At 35.3% G+C, this 19,942-nt stretch overlaps 1 protein-coding gene across 3 annotated transcripts in view; it reads right to left on the bottom strand.

Moving 5' to 3' along the window:
• The window catches only part of LOC129942836 (serine-rich adhesin for platelets), a 236,411-nt gene that overhangs the window by 38,821 nt on the left and 177,648 nt on the right, over positions 1–19,942 (bottom strand). For all 3 annotated transcript variants that reach the window (XM_056051925.1, XM_056051926.1, XM_056051927.1), the window contains one exon: positions 14,019–14,823. In XM_056051925.1, coding sequence (XP_055907900.1) covers positions 14,019–14,823 — 805 coding nt within the window. The remainder of the gene's footprint in view (positions 1–14,018; positions 14,824–19,942) is intronic.

The raw sequence follows: 19,942 nt of genomic DNA, 5'->3' as shown, positions 1-19,942 counted from the left end.
CAATTAAGTAGTACAAATAAGATCTAATGAATCTTTCAACCATATAAGCGATAAACTAAAAAATAAACATACAAGCGCGGAGCTTTGTACTACCATATAAGGGGGGGATTATGGGAGTCAAGGCCGCTACCGAACAAAAGCAAATGAAATTGGATAAAAGTTTTATATTTTTGTTAAAAAAGGTCATTAATTAAAACTAAGCTTAAAATGTATAAGCAAAATGCAATTTTTAAGGATAATAAATGCAACCAAAAATAGTTTTCAGATTTATGTCACGTTTATTTTGACGTAAAATCTTATTTACAAAATAAAAGAAGATATAAAGAAAAAATTGTCATTCCGGAATTATTCATTCAACAATTTATTTGATACTCGATTGGAACATATAGGATCCAAATTAAGGGGTAGGCTGCCTAATTAAAAATCTTGTTAGTGCCTTGTTCCTAAATACTTTATCTGATTGGGAAGCAATTCGGGCTATAAGACCCCCAACTTCGAGGGTAAAATCCTTACTAAAAACCCAAATACATAGAACTGAACAAACCGCTTGTTAAAGGACTGAGCTATGAATTTGTCTAAGGAACTTTCACTAAGTAGTTCAACCTGACTGGAACTGATTCCATCTTGGGAATTCCACCGCTGCCACTTTGAAAAAAGAAGATATGCTCTTGTCTAGTAAAAACATATCTCCACTGCCTGCCATTTTATCATTTGATACCCCTAACAACCTTAAACTGGGATTTATTTATTTATAACGCTACATGCAAGGTATTAACAAAAAAAGAGTATGAGCTAGACTTCTAGAGATTGTATTTCAAGGTAGAAAAGACTGATATGGACGTCAAAGGTTATATGCGCGTTTTTAGCTATGCTCAGCAATCTCAATATAAGTTCAAAAGTGTCAGTAATTTGTATGGTGATGGGGAAGTCGAAATAATGGGACATGTCTGGAGTTCTGTGGATTAGTATAAAAGGTAATCTTTTCTGGAAGAGATGGTGAGTCTATAAGGTCCCTGCTAAAAGCTGGTCTAGAAAGAGAAGCATATCAGTGACTTCATTGAATTTTTGCAGAGTGTGCTAATTAAAAAGTTTTAAACGATCTTCATAAGATTGGAAGAGTTGTTAAATATATTTAAACTCCAAGGTTAGAAAGAGTTCACATGACGGGATCAGACTTGACTAGAATATTCAAGGAGAGTTCTGACAAAGATTGACTATAGGGGTTACAAAATTCCTTAAACCAACGTTTGATGAATCCAAGAAATGATTTAGCCTTGTTAATTATATAGTCAAATAGGCTTGAAAATTAAATTGAGTACCACAAATACCTAATAGTTCGAGAATAGAAAAGACAGAATAAACATCACGCATACTATAGGTTCGGAAGGGAAGATGTTATCGCTTACGGGTAGATGTTATGAATTGGCATTTAGCAACATTGAGTTCTAAGAATTGTTTGTCGCAACATGATTTAAATGATTCAAGATCATAGTGGAGTAAGATAAAATCAAATGGAGTAGAAATAACCTTAAATATTCTCATGCCATTAGTATAAATGGAGGCAGTAGAATTATCAATGACATTTATAACATCGTTTATAGAAAACATAAATAATAAAGGACCAAAGTGGCTACCTTGAGGAACTCCTAAATTTCCATGAATAGGATCGGAAACTACATACTTACTTTGGTAAAGTGGCGCTTTAGGTCTGTGTGAACTAGAGCCTCACCCAACAAACTTCTCCATTTAGCTCAGTCCCTAGCTAGATGTCTCTAGTTTCGCGCTTTAAGTTGGGTAAATTTAAGATAATTACCCGCAACATCAACACCTGGTCACAGGCCATTATTTGATGACAAGCTTTTAAATTTGCTGCCCCTTGCATTGCTTTGTCGCTTAGTTTTTAAAATATACCAAAAGTATTTCACAAGATTTATCCACTCTTTTTGGTGAATGCTTCGAGTGAGTTCCTCTTTCTAAGCTACTAAGACTTAACAAATGTACTAATTTGTTAACCTTTGGTTTTAGCTTTGCTCATCTAAGTATATCCCATATATGTTCATGGAATTAACCATGGGGCTGCAACATATCCCGTGGTATCACATCTAGGCAAGATAACTCTAGAAGTAGCCGCGTGGCTTCATTTGGAACTCAATCCACTGAGCTTTATCTACAATTACATCATTTTTTTTAGAAAATGATTTTTACTTCCACTCCAGACTTATTTATCTTATATGAAATACCGACGACTTATAGTCTTTCGATTTGTATATTTACTGATTTCAATGGATTTTTTATAATTTATATCAGTAAGTCAAACCTCGAACACATGAGGCAGGACGACAGTCCATTGTTGATCATGTTTCGAAACATTTAATCTTGGAAGGAAGTCAACAGTAGCTTCTTGCGTTCGCTCACAAGTTAAGAATTATCTCAGTGCAGTTCTAAGCTGTGCCTTTTTCAATAACTATTAATTGCAACAGTATCAATTATCATCGAGCTGCACTGATTTCTATAACTTGTGCCCAGTGGCCACCAACGTGGAGGTGCAAGTAAGCGTTTCTTCCTTCCAGATTATAGACAAGCATATAAATTCCCTATATCTACATGGAAGTCAGTTAGACCCCCCAAGTTGGGTAAGGTCACTTTCCACTTGTGCGCGGCACCTATTTCGCGGGCCTCCTCTGGATTCGAAGACTTTCCAGTCCGGGGCATTGGTTTACCCTTCTGGCCAAGTCTACGCAGCTGTACAGCCCTTACAATTTTCAATTTTCTCCTCCACTCCCCTTTTATGCATACGGGACCGTAGATCACGCGAAAAACTTTTCTCTCGAAACGACCCAAGGTGCTTTCATCCGCTTTTGCAAAAGTCCATGCTTCTATACCGTATAGTAGGACGAGGATGATGAAGGTCTTATAAAGTGACATTTGGGTTGCTCAAGAGAGGGCTTTGTCACTCAATTGCTTTCTTAGACCAAAAAAACAGCGGCTAGCAGGAGTATTTCTTCGTTTGATCTCAAAGCTGTTTAGTCCAAGTTAGGTTAAACTACTAGGTTAACATCTCATAGGGCTTCTACGACATATTGCAAGCTCAGGCCTGTTAGAAACGGTTATGCCGACTCTTGGCCTTGGAGTTAAATCAAGAACCTGGTCCTTCAAGTTGAAGGTCATGTGTCAGGGTGATACGATATTGAGAACGTTAAAACAACTCTATATTGGCGGTTCTCTAGGTTTGATCTCAGCTATGAAATGAAAAAGGATGGAAACTCAAAGGGTTTGAGTTTAAGATAAATAATTTGGTAACTGATTTTATCAAAGGCTTTAATAAAGTTTTTGGTGATAACAACCACTTTTTGCAACAGTCATTTTCTAAACCTCACAAACAATATTTTTGTAGGGTTTTAGTCAGCTCGGCAAAACTCGACTTAACAAGTATCATCAGAGTAACTTTCATCAAACTTCTTTGGAGATACAACTCTATAAACGTTATATCTTAGTGTAGTAAAAAATTAATGGAAGACAATCTAGGATGTAAATAAAACGATATTTGAAGTCTTTCCCCCAATTAAATCTTAAATTAAAGACGGCACTGATGTATTTCTATAAGCTTATAGTAAGTTTGATTTGGATAGAGTATGCAACATTATCCTATCCATCTTAAGACAAATTTACAAGTCGACAACGAAACAAGACGATAATGTGGAAACGAGTGAAGATTATTACTTTTGTAATAGCACAAGTCACAACTCTCTCGCAAAAGTAACGTAACACATAAACAAAAGATCGCTAAACCTATAGAAAAATGGTGGTAAACAGATTTCCCCCGATGACGACGTCGCGAGACAAAGACGACGAAGAACAACCGACATATTCATTCCGGAATTCATGGCATAGAAACTGTTACTATACCGCTCTTAGGTTATACTATACATAAATAGCACCATCTTATAGATATACTTAAATTATATGAGCATATGCTCATGGTATAGCTTGCTTTTGCTTACTACCGAGTGTCTTTTTATTCAACTAGACTGTGATTAATGTTAAGTGATGATGAGGTTTTTACTGGAAGAAGGAGGTTGGTTTTGAGAAAATTGCACAAAATAGCACTTTTGAGTGGTGTTGCACTGAGTTGCACCAGGCACACAATGTTTTACAACCAAAAACAACGAAAAATGTACGAACCAACGAACTAGCCAACAATCCAACCTGTGCCTTTGCTTGTGCCAAAAGTGTTTTCCCCATCATCAAGTTGTTATTTGTCGGGTGTTAAGGAACTTGTAGCGCTTCCCACTTCTTTTAAATTTTTCTTTAAATAAGTCCTATACATGTGTATATGTACTGTACAGCTATGGCCAAAATAATAGGAACACAAATTAAACTATGTCTTAAGCACTTGGGTAAAGCAACAAATCAAAAATTTAATTTTATGTACAATACTTTTTTTAAGGGTCAAGCTGTCTAGAATACGAATCTCGTTTTATAATTTTTCTATCACACTAGGTTTTTAAAAGATGCCTCTTTAAAAATGTCAAAATTATACTTAAAACGGTGTTTTAATGGTAAGGGAGTTAATTAGTACTGGCAATTTAGAGTAAAAACTTCGTCTTTAACTACCTGCTCAAATTAGTTATTATCATTTTCAACATTATTTTTATAGTTTTTCAATATATTCTTTTTTTTTGTTGAAAGCTATTATAGCACAAGTGTTTCAGCATTTCCTTGAGATTAATGTAAGACAGATAAAATCTAGGAAGGTCTTACGGAGAATTGTTGGCCACTAATGTGAGGAAGGACAATTCTGGAGACGCTACAGTCATGAACTGTATGCAATCTACCATGAAGCTAATATTGTGAAAAACATTTAGCTCGGTAGTTTCCAGTAAGCTAGACATCTAGTTCGTATGACCGAAGAGGAACCAGCTCGTAAAGTACTTAGAAGAACATTTCAGGGAAGCCAACAGTGTGGCCGATCTTACGATGGAGAGATGGAGAAGATCAGGATGCCCGAAGCAGATGGGTACGCAAATAGATGGTGTTGACTCGCGATTGGGATATAAAGAGAAACTTATTGTGTGAGGCCAGGACCGGATCCCGATTGAAATCCGCTTCGGAGAACGACCGGTTTTTGCAATTGCACCATATACGGAGATTGTGGTTTAAGGTTAGCCACCTTCCGGTTTCAAGGAAATGTTTCAAAGCTGAATTTTGTGCACAAAATGTCACTACAGATTTTTTGTTTCATGTAGATTAGCATAAGATTTTCTTTTTAAAGTTTTGTTGGTTCTGAACTTCTTCTTGACATAGATATCTTTTAATTTTGTTCAATTTTTAAAACTGGACAATTGGAGTTTGAAGCAGATTCGTTTTAAGTATTTTTTTTTTATTAATTTTGCCTTTAGTACAAATCATTTGCTCTAAAATCAAAATTTGAATTTTCTTAAAATCTCCCACATGATATGTATGAAATTTAGCTTAAACATTTTATCTTAACTTGGCTTCTTTCAATATAAAAACATGTTTTCGTGTTGACCGAGAATAGTACCCTTTATAAAACCGTAATTTTGCATTTAAATGTCCTCAGGAAATAATGAACCGATTTAAATAATTTGATGATCACAAATGGGTACCAGCCACGAACCGAAGCCTGTAAAGACGATCAGGGGAACATCGTAGTGGAACCGCAGTCGATGCTGAGAATATGGAAAGATCACTTCTCCAAATTATATAACGGCGATGACGAACCGACTTCCGCCGTAAGGGAGATAGAACCACTCAACCTTGGCGACGCAGATTAACAATTCCGCCTACCCGACCTTGACGAAGTGAAGATAGCTATATCTAACTTAAGTCAAACAAAGCTGCTGGAGCTGACGGAATCGCTGCCGAACTATTCAAAGCAGCAGGCGATGACTTGGTGCGGAGTATGCACCAACTCATCTGCAAAATATGGTCGGAAGAAAGCATGCCCAATGAGTGGAATCTCAGCATAGTGTGTCCGATACATAAGAAAGGAGACTCCCTCTAAACGGCGGCGCCAACTACAGAGGCATCAGTCTCCTTAACATTGAATATAAGATCCTTTCTGCCGTATTATGTGAACGTGTGAAAGCATTCGTCAACAACCTGATTGGTCCTTATCAGTGTGGCTTCAGACCAGGAAAGTCGACTATCGACCAAATATTCACACTACGGCAGATCTTGGAAAAAACCCAGGAGCTTCAAATCGGTATCCACCATCACGATTTTTATCGATTTTAAAGCCGCGTATGACAGCATCTATAGGTAAGAGCTCTACTGAGCAATGTCTAGTTTTGGCATCCCTGTCAAACTTATCAGTTTGTGCAGAATGACGATGGAGAATGCACGCTGCTCTATCAAGGTCGGAAAAGATCTTACAAAGGCATTTGATGTCATAAAAGGTTTTAGACAAGGCGATGCACTGTCATAAGACTTCTTCGACATCGTTCTGGAAAGAATTGTGCAAAACTCAACCGTCAACACTAGAGGCACAATCTTCCAAAGGTCCATCCAATTACTCGGATACGCAGATGATATTGACATAATTGGAAGATCAAAGCGTGATGTCAGTGGAGCGTTTTTGACCATTGCGACGGAAGCGAAGAAGATGGGTTTAGTGGTCAATGAGGGCAAGACCAAGTATATGCTGTCATCAAAAAAGGACACTGAACGAAGACGTCTTGGACAAAACGTCACCGCTATTAATGCAGACAACGACACCAGCGCTAAAATCAAACGAAGAATAAATCTTGCAAATCGCTGCTTCTTTGGACTTGGAAGGCAATTGAGAAGTAAAGTCCTCTCTCGAGCATGTTAAATCACCATCTATAAGACAATCATCATTCCGGTTCTCATTTATGGCGCTGAGGCCTGGACCCTGTCAAAGAAAGATGAGAACGTCTTAAGATGCTTCGAGAGAAAAATTCTTCGGGTGATTTTTAGTCCCGTACGCATAGATGGGGAATATAGGAGAAGATATAACGAAGAACTGTACAGGCTGTACAGCGACACTGACCTAGTTAGCAGAATTAAAGTCCAACGGCTAAGATGGCTAGGTCATGTAGAGCGGATGGACATCAACGCTTCAGCCTGGAAGGTCTTCGAATCCAATCCTGAGGGACGGCGCAGTAGAGGAAGACCGCGACTCAGGTGGCGCACCCAGGTGGGAGAGGACCGCAACCAACTTGGCGTGCGAAACTGGAGACAGCTAGCTAGGGACCGAGCTTGCTGGAGACGCATGTTGGTTGAGGCCCAGGTCCTACCCGGAATGTAGCGCCACCTCAAGTAAAGTAAGTAAGTAAGATCACAAATTTTTGCCAATATCGCAAAAACTAAATATTTCTAAAAATCGTCAATTTCAATTTTTGCACATACATTTTTTTAGGTCATAAAACATACATTTTGGAGCAAAATTTTTAAGAATTTAATGTTATGTGTTCAACAATTTACTAGTTACCAATTTACTAAATATTTATCGATTTACTATGGGAATCTAAAATTTTAACCTTTGCTAACAAGTAAATTTCTAATTGGTTTTTATTAAAAAACGCGCATCCAAACATGTCTAAAAAGAAGACAGTTCGTAAAAATAAACAAAGCAACTGCTGTCAAACGGACCTATTAATGGAAATTCCCAACTATCGATGTCATATGGATTAAGTAAATTGTTAAAAGTTAAAGTAGCGATTCCGTGATTTTAACTTTAGCAAATTGTTAAGTGATAATAAGATGTTAAAATTATTCAAAATTAACTAAATCACCTGTTTAGCTCAGTAAATTGCTTAAATTGTTTCAATAATTTACTAAATCGTTTAAAATTTTGCGCCATTAATCTTTAAACAGGCTCTTAAGATACTGAGGCAAGTTTGTCCAACCAAATAGTGCATTTAATTTAGTTCGGTGTATTGTTGCTCTAAGTAATGTATAGCATACGTAAAGAATACAAATTTGAACATTTTGAAATTCAATTCTTTAAAAAATTTACCAACAAGACTGTTCAACGAATTTTCTTCAGGTATTCCTATTATTTTGACTTGCTCTGTACTTTATATACACATAACGGTTATGTTCTCAAAAGTATATTGACCGTTTATACAATAAAGCTTTACTTTTAAATAAATAAATGACTTTAACTCAAAATTAAAAAAATGTTCCTATTATTTTGGCCATAGCTGTATGTAAGTTGCATAGGGCTAAACGAACTTTATTGCTCATTACTCAAGTGCCAGGTTGTTGGTACTTATATAGCATACCTATACCAAGCTGAAAGAAGGAGGTATATAATATATGAGGGGGTTACAAGAGGTACAAACATACAAATTGTGTATGCACAGACAAATTGAAAGGCATTGGGGCCAGCAGAATAAAATGATAAAGCTTTTTTTTCCTCTTCCTGTAAACAAAGGACGAAACACTGCACAACATCAACGACATACATACATATACTATATTCATTCAATGGAAATCAGGACAGGACTTCCAAGTCCCAATGTTCTATGTAGAGTACCTAGAAGTAGATGATATGTGTTTGGGGCTCACCAGTTGCTAGGGACTGCACGTGTCCCATAAAAATTGGGTCACATGGTTAAATGGAAGTAGGTATATACATTAAATTCTATACCCTGTATACACATAGGTATGTAGGTTTTGATGAAAAGGTATTGTTCTGAAAGTGCATTTAATTCGAATTGAATTGAAAGCTTGCTCAAAATCAAAAATCTTATTCAACCAGAAGATGATGACAATGACAATCAAATTTAAATTAAAGCCTTTTGTGTGGGAAAAGTTCAATTTAAGGAATTTGAATTTGGTTTTAAGAACAAAGTTTCAATCACAATTTGAATGTCAGGTGGGGTAGAAAGGATATACCTATACGTATTATGCAATTTAACTTCTTTTCAAAACTAAAACAAATTGAACTTTTAAGTAATTATTTTAGTTCTAAATGAAAACAATTATGGTTTGTGCTTGAAATGAATTTTCCTATTCAATGTCAGTATCTTAACATTAAGGACTTCACTTCTATTCTGAATGTGGTTTTTCTATTATACAAAATACTACCCCTAGATTCCATTTTGAATTTTCCTTTTTGGAATTTTTGGGGTTTGTTTCTCTGTAAGCCTCTAATTAAGGTACTATAATAACTTTTGACCTTAAATAAGTAGTTGTTTAGGGGTTTTTGGAAAGAGCTATTTTATACAAAAGTTACTAGAACTTACAGTTGTTGTAGTTGTGATTTTACAAAACGTGCATAGGTTCCTTCGAAGGAACAATTTAATTTCCTGTATTCGATAAACTAGGTATCGAGTTGAACCCAAAGAGTCCCTAAGAGCATTCCTACAAATTTAAGTAACAACTAAGGATGAATTGTTGTTTATGTAACTAACACTTCTCAGGGGAGAATATCTAAATATTTCTTTTAAAAAATAACTTTTTTCTTAAAATTTAGTACAATATTTTGTTGTTTTTGAAAATTTGTGTTAAGATAAAATAAATTTAAAAACACGTTTCAGTCCTACGAAAATGAACTCATTAGTTTTAGGAGTAATTTTAAGTACAGATAATTTGTAATTTAATTGATTTAAAGAACGCTTTAAAAAAGAACATCTTTTAGAAAGAATTTCTTCAAAACTATTTGTTTAAATGTTTACAAAAATATTTTTGAGGAAAATGTAAACCACAACTTTTACTTTTACTTGTTTTAACTAATTATTATTTCAAATTTGTAGGAACTTATGTTTTCGAATTGTTTTGAAAGCGGACTTGTTTACAAGAATGTTGATTTTAAAAAATGAGAAAATACAGAACACAGTGAGAGCATTAGGAAAATAGGAAAGGATTTAAGAGAAGATACTGGTGCACATTGTTCTTAAAGTTCTGAACATCAAAATGGGAGAGAAAAACAGAGTTGGCCCAAGCTTTCTACATTCTTGATGTGTCATTTAAGAAAGAATCTCTATACTTGACAGTATGCCCGAAATTGAGCTTAATGTTAAACTGATGAGCATTCTTGGAAGTGCGAGTATTACGGCTGAATCATTTAAGGGGAAGAATGCAACTTTCTAATTCGACAGAACATTGTTTGTAAAAATATCGATAAAACAACGAAAGGAATGAAACATTGCGGCAGTGTTCTAGCAAGGTAAATGTTTCAATTATAGTTCTATCGCCTATCATTTTTAAAGCCCTTTTTTTATTCTATAAAAGATTATATTCAAGCTTTGGACGAATGAAGGTTTAGTAAATTACAGCGTGATCAGAAGGAGTGAAACATTTCTTGTACCGTCAGAGAAATCCTAAGCACCTGGTAGCATTTTTGGCAATGTCAAATATGTGATCCCACCCCTTAATAGGTGATCTGTGACACACATACCGAGTACTGACAGTTGATTAGTTTCCTGGATGCAAGTGCGACTCATAGATAGTGGCATCGGGGGTATGTTACGGTTTAATGACAGGAGACAGCATTAACTTTTCGAAGCAATAAATTCTACACGGTTTCTGACTCCCTATTGGACAATGCTATCAAGATCAGAATTTAATGAGCTTATTATACGCTGCCGTTAAACTTCCACCTCCGTAGGACAAGGATGTGAATCTAGAAACGAGTATGAAAAGCTGAGGGTACTGTCGTCGGCAAAACAGTTTAATGGATTTGGCAGACATGAGATAATTTATGAATATAAGAAAAAGAGTCGGAGACAAAAGGGAGCTCTAGGGGACACCAGCATTTATTTTATGAATTTCAGACTTGAAACCATCCAATACAACTTGTATTGAACGGTTAGAAAGTTTATTTCTAATCCAACTAAGAACAAATTCATTAATACTAAAAGCACGTATTTTTGATAAGAGAGCCTAGTGCCACCAAACTCTACCGAATGCTTTTGAAATATCAAGTACAATAATCTTACTTTCTCCAAAACGATGTAAAGATTATACATTTTTTTCACAGAACTGTTTTTATGCATTAAATTCATTTATAATTGATATTTTTTTCTTAATTTTTTTTAAGACTCGGAGTTTTGTTTATATCTACTTAAAACCAGACCAGATATTAAGAGGCACGACTGGGTCGCACGAAGCAGCTTTTTTATCCAAAGACTTTGTTTAAAAATATTATTTAGAACTTAAGACTTAAAAATATATTCTATTTAATTTTCAAAAAAAAACTTAACTTATTAAATCAATCAAAAATCGTATAAGCAGTTTTTAGTTAATCAATTATTAAAGACAAAAATTTGCACAAAAGTAAAAAGTATACAGTTATTTAGCGCCTTTTTCGGACGAATTTTTAATAGAAAATATTTTTTTTAGGTATCAAAAAATTAAATCATTTTTGATAATTAAATATTATTTAAACAATAAAATGATAATGCTTCTGGAGAGATACAAAAAAAAACAAATCTTTTCATAATTAAAGAATCCCTCTTGAGAGAAAAAATTGTAAACAAACCTTCATACAAATCTATGGGGCCATTTTTAAGAAAATTCGAATTTTCGATTTTTAAGCAACGAATTTGTGTGGGGGCAACTAATGTCATTTTTAGTGTTAAAAATTAAAAAAAAAAACACCTAACGCCAATGTTTTTAAAAACTCAGTTTTCAAGTTTGAACTCAATCGACAAGACGGCTCACAGACGGACGTACGGAATCTCCAGAACAACTTGAATAACTGTATAATGTTATATTTGGTGAAAATCTCGTATTCGAATTTTTTTTACAATTGTATCTTGCTTTTTAGTTCTTATATTATGACGAAATTAAAATTGAGTAATCAATCATGATTGGTTACTATTTTTGTCAATATCTGTACACTGAATGTAAGCTTCTAAGAAGTCTTCTTTTGTAGAAAACTACTAAATAGTAAGCTATTTTATTCAAATCAAATTGCAAATGCACCGAAACAATGTATTTAGGGACCAGTTGTAGCTATTATTGGTTTTCATCATTGAAACTTATCATTGGAATTTGTTTGACAGGTTGGTTATAGCTTTCATTGAAAATTTCTATCATTGGACACAAATTGAAACATGCATTTCTTTAATGTAATCAAGCATTTGATGTTTAAGTTGATCATTGTAAGAAAACCTGAGAGGTTGAAATACAAAGAACATAGAACGCTTTCAGTGGAACAATGGAATCAATAATCAGCTATTCACTGAAAAAGTCTTTATCATTGAAAATTAAAATTAACTTAAAGAAAAATGCAGGGTTAAATTTTTTATATTTTTTTTAAACAAATCTTTAACTTATCAGCTAAAATCAATAAAAAATCTCAAAATTTAATTTTCAACGATGATACAAAAGTTAAGCAAAGTATTTTTAAGAAGCTAAAGGATTTTTCAATAAGAGCGAGAAGATGTTGAAATGGAATAAAACAAGTGTGTGAGGTATTAACAAAATTATTTTTATATTTGAAAGGCGCTTGTATGCCTTTACGAGTAAGTGACAATATTCAAATTGGCGCCTCGTCTTCTAACTGTGGCACGGATTCAAGTGGTCCAATTATCAATGACTTTTTCGCACAGATCCAGCTGAATTTGAGCGATGGCCTGCGTTATGTTCACCTTTAAGACATCAGTCAATTGTGTTTTATTTAATATTTACATAGACCTGCGACTTCAAGAAACCCCACAGGAAAATGTTTATCGGGGTCAGATCGCATGACCTTGGTCGCCAATTCGCATCACCCTGCAAGAGATAGTCTTACCCTCAAATCGTTCGTGCAAAATGTCAGTCGTAGTGTTTTCTGTGTGTGACTAAGCATCATCCTGCTGAAACCATCAAACGGTAACTTTTTGAGGATGCAATATCATCTGTTGAAACTCGTTTGGGTTGGTGTCATCCTATATATTGAAATTTTGCTTGTTAACACAGCCATTTATCCAAGAAGGAGCCTAGTCACTGAAGATGATTTTTCGGGTCCACTTTCAAACGATTCGAAGTCCAGTTAGCGAACAAACGGCGTTGTATATAAGCTCTTGGGTCTATTGGGTCTTGTACGGGTGAAGGCTCAAATCCCGATGCAAAATTCACCAAGTTGAAGTCTGCGAAAGGCCGAGGTCTTATGCACGGCGAGGGATAGACTGCCTTGGTTTCTGCTATACCTTTCACGGATCGTGATGTTCTCTACTACTCTGGCGTTTCTTGAACGTACGGGTGTTGGCTGATTGTTAACTGAATTGGTCGTCTCAAATTTAGCCACTAAAGGTTAAAGAGTCGACTTTGAAGGACCTCCACGTCTACCGTAAAATGGGCGCAAAACGCGCAACATTTGCGAGTAACGAACACTTATTTTGTAAGCAAAGTTTTATCATTTGAACGTGATGTTCAATTGTGTAACTTGCCATGATAATTTGGCATAAGCAACTGAATAATAAACAAAAGATTTGAAAGATGTCATCAAAACAAAATGGCCGCCAAGGTGCCACCGAAATCTACCCGCGCCAATTGAAAAACCCTTTATAAACTGACATAATTTACACCTACTGCCACGCTTTCCTTTTCAAATTAACGAAATCAAGTAAATGAAGTAATGATTCTTGAATTGAAGCAGATTGAAACTAACAGAATACTTTTATTAAATGATTGTCATTTTGTTTTAAGAAACCTTTTCTGACACTTGTAAACTTCAAAAAAGGAATCAAAGATTAATTTTCGTTATATACTTTTTTTCTAATTGAAATAAGTGAATGTCACTTTGTCATATGAAATCCAACTGACAATATGTTAAAATGGCCCTACTGCTCTAGCTATTTAATAACACAGAAGAAGCTTTGTCATAATTTAACTTTGAAAAACTGAAACAATAAAAATTCATTTTTTTAAATTTTTGGTATCGGGACTTAATTGTTGACACTTTACAAGTGCACTTAAGAAAAACACTAAAGGTTTTCAACCGGGCGCCATTTATCACTTATTCACTTTCTTTTCAATCATACTGTTGAACAGATTTAAGCACACACAAAACTTTAATACACACAAAAACAAGGACTCACCTATCGACTAATCGTCCTTCGCTTAGGCTCCTTTGGCTATCAGTCATCTCACGATTGCTCTCGAGATCATTGCTTGAGTCTGTTCCGGTGCTTTTTAGCTTTGTATCGCGTGCCATCAGGCCCACTGTACTATTTGCTATTTTATCCTTACTGGCAAAAAATCCGCCCGACAACGAAGTCCGTCCATTGAAAGCTCCTGGCAGTACACCGATGCCACCGCATGTTCCCAGGATCCGACCTGTTGTTGTAGTTGCCGTCGAAGTACTTGTGGAATATTGTTGCTGATGATGCTGTAGCTGATGATGTAATGACGTAGAAAGTGACATTGCACTGCTAACGTTGACGTTGACGTCGGATGACGACGACGACGACGTGTGATGATGATGATGATGTTGCATGTAATTAATATTGTAACTATTATTATTTGGCGACGACGATGATGCAGCTTTGTTGGTGGCACAACTTTGACTGCCAACAGCTATTACCGATGGTGACGGTGACAGCGATAGGGGTGATGTGGGCAATGATGTTGACGAGGCTGATGTCCCGGCATAGCCGTGATGCGCAGGTACGGATAAGGTATTTCCAACAACGGTGGGTGGATTTTTGGTCAAACTATTCTGGTTTTGTTGTTGCTGGTGTTGTTGTTGTTGCTGATGTTGCAACGGTGATGATGGTGATGATGCAGACAATTGATTTGTATCCACAACAGAAGGGGATGACAAGTCGACACTGGTTAGGGTGCGACGTCGAAACATTCGACGCAGATTTCTTAAGGGATGAAATCGTCGACGTTTTTGTTGCTCTAAAAAGAGAAGAAAAGAAAAATAAATAAATAAACGAACGGAAGGTACAAACTTAGTAAATACATAATAAATAATTCAAGGTTACAAACTAAACAAATAGGAAACAACAACCAATGCCTTAAAAATGACAGCTATGGTGAAAGTGCTACAATAGTGTAACCTCTGTAGCCTCTCAGGCTTATGGTCTTATAATTTTTGAGTTCCTGTATTTTTGAAATGTATTTCGCATAATCTTTGGATTTGTTTGTAGACTAGAATTTTAAAGAAAGTATTAGAAACAAACAACCCTAGCAGCTTTATTTTAGTATCAACATAAATTGAAAAAAAACAGCTTGTTTTGAAGAACTAACTTAAAGTGTCAGTTTCCAAACAAAATATCCGACAAGTTCTAAGACATTTTATGAACTTTGTTATTTCATCTGTGTATATTAAGCTCAAGATTTAAGTCCTATTTCGTAAAATTTTTACGCATTTGAAACTAAGGCTCTTGAAAAACATAAACACTCAATTCTTGGAAACAATTAAGATGACTTAAAGAAATTACGTTGCATTGATCCTTCAAGTGAGCTAAGATTATTGTTTACGTTCGAGGCTAGTTTTCTAAGAAAAAAAGGGCTAATTAAAACGTCTTCTGCATAATCAAACATAAACAACCTTAAAGGTAACGTATATAAAGGTAAAGGTATAGGCACACATTTATTTACTTTAGCGCCCAAGTTTATTATACCGAGAATATTTGAATACGATGGTTTTCTACGAAATAAGTTAAAGTGAAAATTAATTAATTGCGCGTTCGTGTACAAAACAAAACAAGAATCGATCTTTTCACACTCAAACTCTTAGAGAATTTTGTATAGAAACCTTAGAGACAATGCTTGAGTTCTTGAGCAAGAGAAAGTAACTTACTTGTTGTTAAAAAAAACTGTAAAGCAATATAATTAGTAATATTATTATGTAGCACGTAGATAGTAAAAAGGGTGCACTTGAAAATTTGTTGTACTAATTGGATTTTCTATACGTTATACCTCTAAAAGAAATAACAATCTTTTTCTTGGAATTAGCTTAAATGTGTCAATTTATTTCAATGCAGATAATTTAGACTTAATACTTAAGAAACAGTTGAACCCACTTATACCGGGGTAATTTTTATTTTAGTGGGGCTTAACACCCATTTATTCCGCTCAATGTAGGCTATGAGGGTAACTTCAAAGCTTAGTTAAAATAAAAAATTATAACTCTAAGAGGAGTAGGTTAAAGGAGTTTGTAATTAAACTAACCAACTTTAGAGTTGAGGCAGAGATTGGATAGGAGGTGCGGTTTATGTATGGAAAGAAATCAAATTATAAATGAGAAGCAGTCAACTTTAATAGAGTAGCAGATGAATGTCATCAGTTTCCCAACGTTTCTTTTATGAGTTCAGATTAAACAGTTGGAGGCGGTCACGATATCAAAAGATCAATGGATTTCCCTGCGAAATTATTGAAGTGCAATACGAAAGAGTCTTCTTTGGGTGCTTTCTTTTCATGATATGTCTTTAATCTAAGTATGACGTTCAAACCTGAGACTCAAATTGAAGTAAAGGTCGGACAAACGTCATGCAAAGCGCTCGAGTCTAGTGAAAGTTAAAAAATTCTTAAGGCCATCTTTTCGTATAGTCAGCGTAAGAGATTTTCGTTAATTGTAAGGATAAAGAGCAGAGGATCTAAATGACTACTTTGGGGAACACCACAAGTCTTAATATTTTATTCACGATTCTCAAGGTAAGAAATAACGTATTTCAGAAAAAATTGATTCAAATCGTAAAGAGGAAAGTTTAACACCTATAAAATTATGATACATTTTGTAAAATGCTTTTCTGAAGTTAATGGAGACCATATTAACTCCATTCATATCCTTTTAGGCTCTTATAGAGTGAATGAAACGTTTTCTTGGTTGTCCGTATTTAAGAAACCGTCTGCCCTGTGCTGGATTGACCAGAGACTTGCATGAAAACTGAAAAGTTCATTTAAATTACTTTCAAACACTTTTGTATTATACATACAGTTTAGCAATTGATCGATAGTTTTTCATCTCAGCTTTTTGCCCTGTCTTATTAAGCCTTGAGATAAGGATACATACAAATTTGTATTTTGGAGCGTTTGAAAGAAGAGAGCAATATTTTTGTAAGGAATTTGGCAGAAAAACCATCAAGGCCAGAAGTGAAATCATCATTAAGAACACTTATTTTCAATAGCTCTGATTAAAGAGAATTCTTGAAGAATGAATCTATTACAACTATTATGAAAAGTAGTAAGGTATCGTTAGATTTTCATTAGAAGTTTTATTATTAAAGATTGAAGGAGGATCAATATCCATTTAACTATTTGTTTTTTATTTGAGAACCGAAAAATCGATTTTGTTAGGTAAGATTGAGTTTTATGTAAATATTCTTAAGTAGAAAAAACTATACTAATCGTTGAAACGAAGATAATTACTAGGAGACAATAGAAAGTTAAGCATTGAAAAAGGAGAAACATTTTCCTTTGGTTACAAAGCAATCGAAGTATACGATTATAAAGGTTGTTTTTTAAAAAGCTATGGTATAGTTTTTCAAAAAGAAAACACATACAATTGAGAAAATTGCATGAAATCTTTATTTGAATCGATAGAACAGTCCATATAATTTAATTTTTAAAGATTATTTCATGCAAATGATGACCTTGACTGCACCTTAAATTGTAAATCCGCTTAGTTCAATTTTAGCATACTCTTTCCAACATTTCGGCCGGTATCTCACGAATAAATGCTTTTCAATGTTGTCTTCCAATGCGTCAATTGAAGCAGGCTTATCTGTATAGACATGAGCTTTAACATAGCCTCACAAAAAACAGTCTTAAGGCCTTAAATCGCACGATCTAGGCGGCCACGACGACCGGTCCCAAACGTGAAATAAAATGCTCACCGAACTCGCCTCTCAATAAGTCCATTGATGCGTGTGCTGTGTGGCATGTGGCACCGTATTGCTGAAACCACATGTCATGCAAGTCAAGCTCTTGTATTTTGGGCAAAAAAAAGTTGGATATTATCTCACGGTAGCGCTCACCATTATGATACGTTGCGATTCGCATCATTTTTAAAGAAGTACGGTCCAACCAGCCCATAAACTGCACCAAATTTTTCTTCATGCATTGGTAGCTCTTGCAATCTTTCTGGCTGAAAGTCAACCAAAAATCGACAATTCTACTTATTTACGTACCCATTGCGAAAAAATTGAGCTTCGTTGCTGAACGCAATTTTTCGGTAAAGAATGGATCTTTGGCCAACTTTCCAAGAGCCCATTCACCAAAAATTTTCCGTTGCAGTAGGTGGATCGGCTTTAATTCTTGCACCAGCTATATTTTGAAAGGCATCACACCTAAATCCTTCCACAAAATTTTCCACGTAGTTAAGTAACAAAGGCCCAATTGCTGCGAACGGTGACGAATTGATAATTGATGGTCATAACTAACACTGGCCCATACAGCTGGTTAAATGTCCAACAATGTAAATTTGGTCCAAAATTTAATCACAATAGCCCGAATAGCCGCTTCAGTGGGTCGATTAAACTGACCATAAAATGGAAGAAGCGCACAATGAACTTTCTTAACAGAGCAAGCATTTTGATATTAAAATTCAATAATTTGCAAGCATTGTTTGTAAGACGATTCATGGTTAAATTATAACCAAACTGAAGGTGTTAGACAGTGAATAAAAACACGAAACGTGCGTCAGCTGTTTAAACTAGTGTTGCCAAAAAGATAATAGCTAGAAAATCACCCTTAATAAAGGCCGGGGGCTGACGGAGAAACTCAACGTACGGAAAGGAAGGAAATTTACAGGTACAGAACTTCCGATAACTCACTGTCAAATTATATTCACCTTTATCACATTCATCTTTTTTAAAATTCCACTAAGACGACAGCCGAATCATGAAGGCGATTAATGACGCAGGTTTACATAGTAGCAAGTATATTTTAATATACCATTTGACAATTTTTTGGTCGAGCTAGAGTCATAGTCATACAGAGATAGATAACTTAATTGAACTATATTGGTCCCGAAGAAAATTAAAACTAACGGATTGGTATCAGGGAATTAATTGAATCTACGAGCACCATAGCCTTATTATTATAGCCCCAAGGGTTTTAATACCTACTGATATTTATGTCTCTATTATGATATTTACTATCAGGGGCGTAGAACTGATTAAGATAGTTAGACAGTATGCAAGATCCCTAGAGAACCAGTAAGAAAGACATGTAATGGTCATATTCGTCGAACCAAATTTTTGCATGATCAGAAATTAAGGCAAAAAATACTACAATGTCCCAAAGGTAGTAAAAATTTCTGGTCATTTGTAAAAAACGTACGAAACACCACGTCATCCTCGGTTCCAACGCTCGTCCACAATGACACTCCCTATGTAAGCTCGATTGATAAAGCCAATTTGCTTGCAGCACAGTTTGCTGTTAATTCGACGCTACCGGAAAGTGTCATGAGTCCTCCTGAAGAACGGAAGCTTCTTAATGACCGACAGTATGGTTTTTGTAGCAATAGGTCCACTGGTGATCTCATGGTCCATCGCACCGAACAGTGGAACAAATCTTTACATCGTTTTGGAGAAAGTAAGATTATTGCACTTGATATTTCAAAAGCATTTGATAGAGTTTGGCACCAAGCTCTCTTATCGAAAATGCGTGCTTTTGGTATTGATGAATCTCTTCTTCGTTGGATTAGAAATTACCTTTCTAACCGTTCAATACAAGTTGTATTGGATGGTTACAAGTCTGAAATTCTTAAAATAAATGCTGGTGTTCCCCAGGGCTCCGTTTTGTCTCCGACACTCTTTCTTATATTCATAAATGATCTTATGTCTGCCACTTTTAATCCATTAACCTGTTTCGCCGACGACAGTACCCTCAGCTTCTCATACTCGTTTATAGATTCACATCCTTGTCCTTCGGATGTGGAACTTCAACGGCAGCGTATGATAAGCTCATTAAATTCTGATCTTGACAGCATTGTACAATGGGGAATCAAAAACCGAGTAGAATTTAATGCTTCGAAAACTCAATGCTGTCCCCTGTCGTTAAAGCGTAA

This window comes from Eupeodes corollae, chromosome 1 (genome assembly GCF_945859685.1).
Source record: "Eupeodes corollae chromosome 1, idEupCoro1.1, whole genome shotgun sequence".
NCBI classification, from domain to species: Eukaryota; Metazoa; Arthropoda; class Insecta; order Diptera; family Syrphidae; genus Eupeodes; species Eupeodes corollae.
This window is presented reverse-complemented; position numbering and strand designations above follow the sequence as displayed.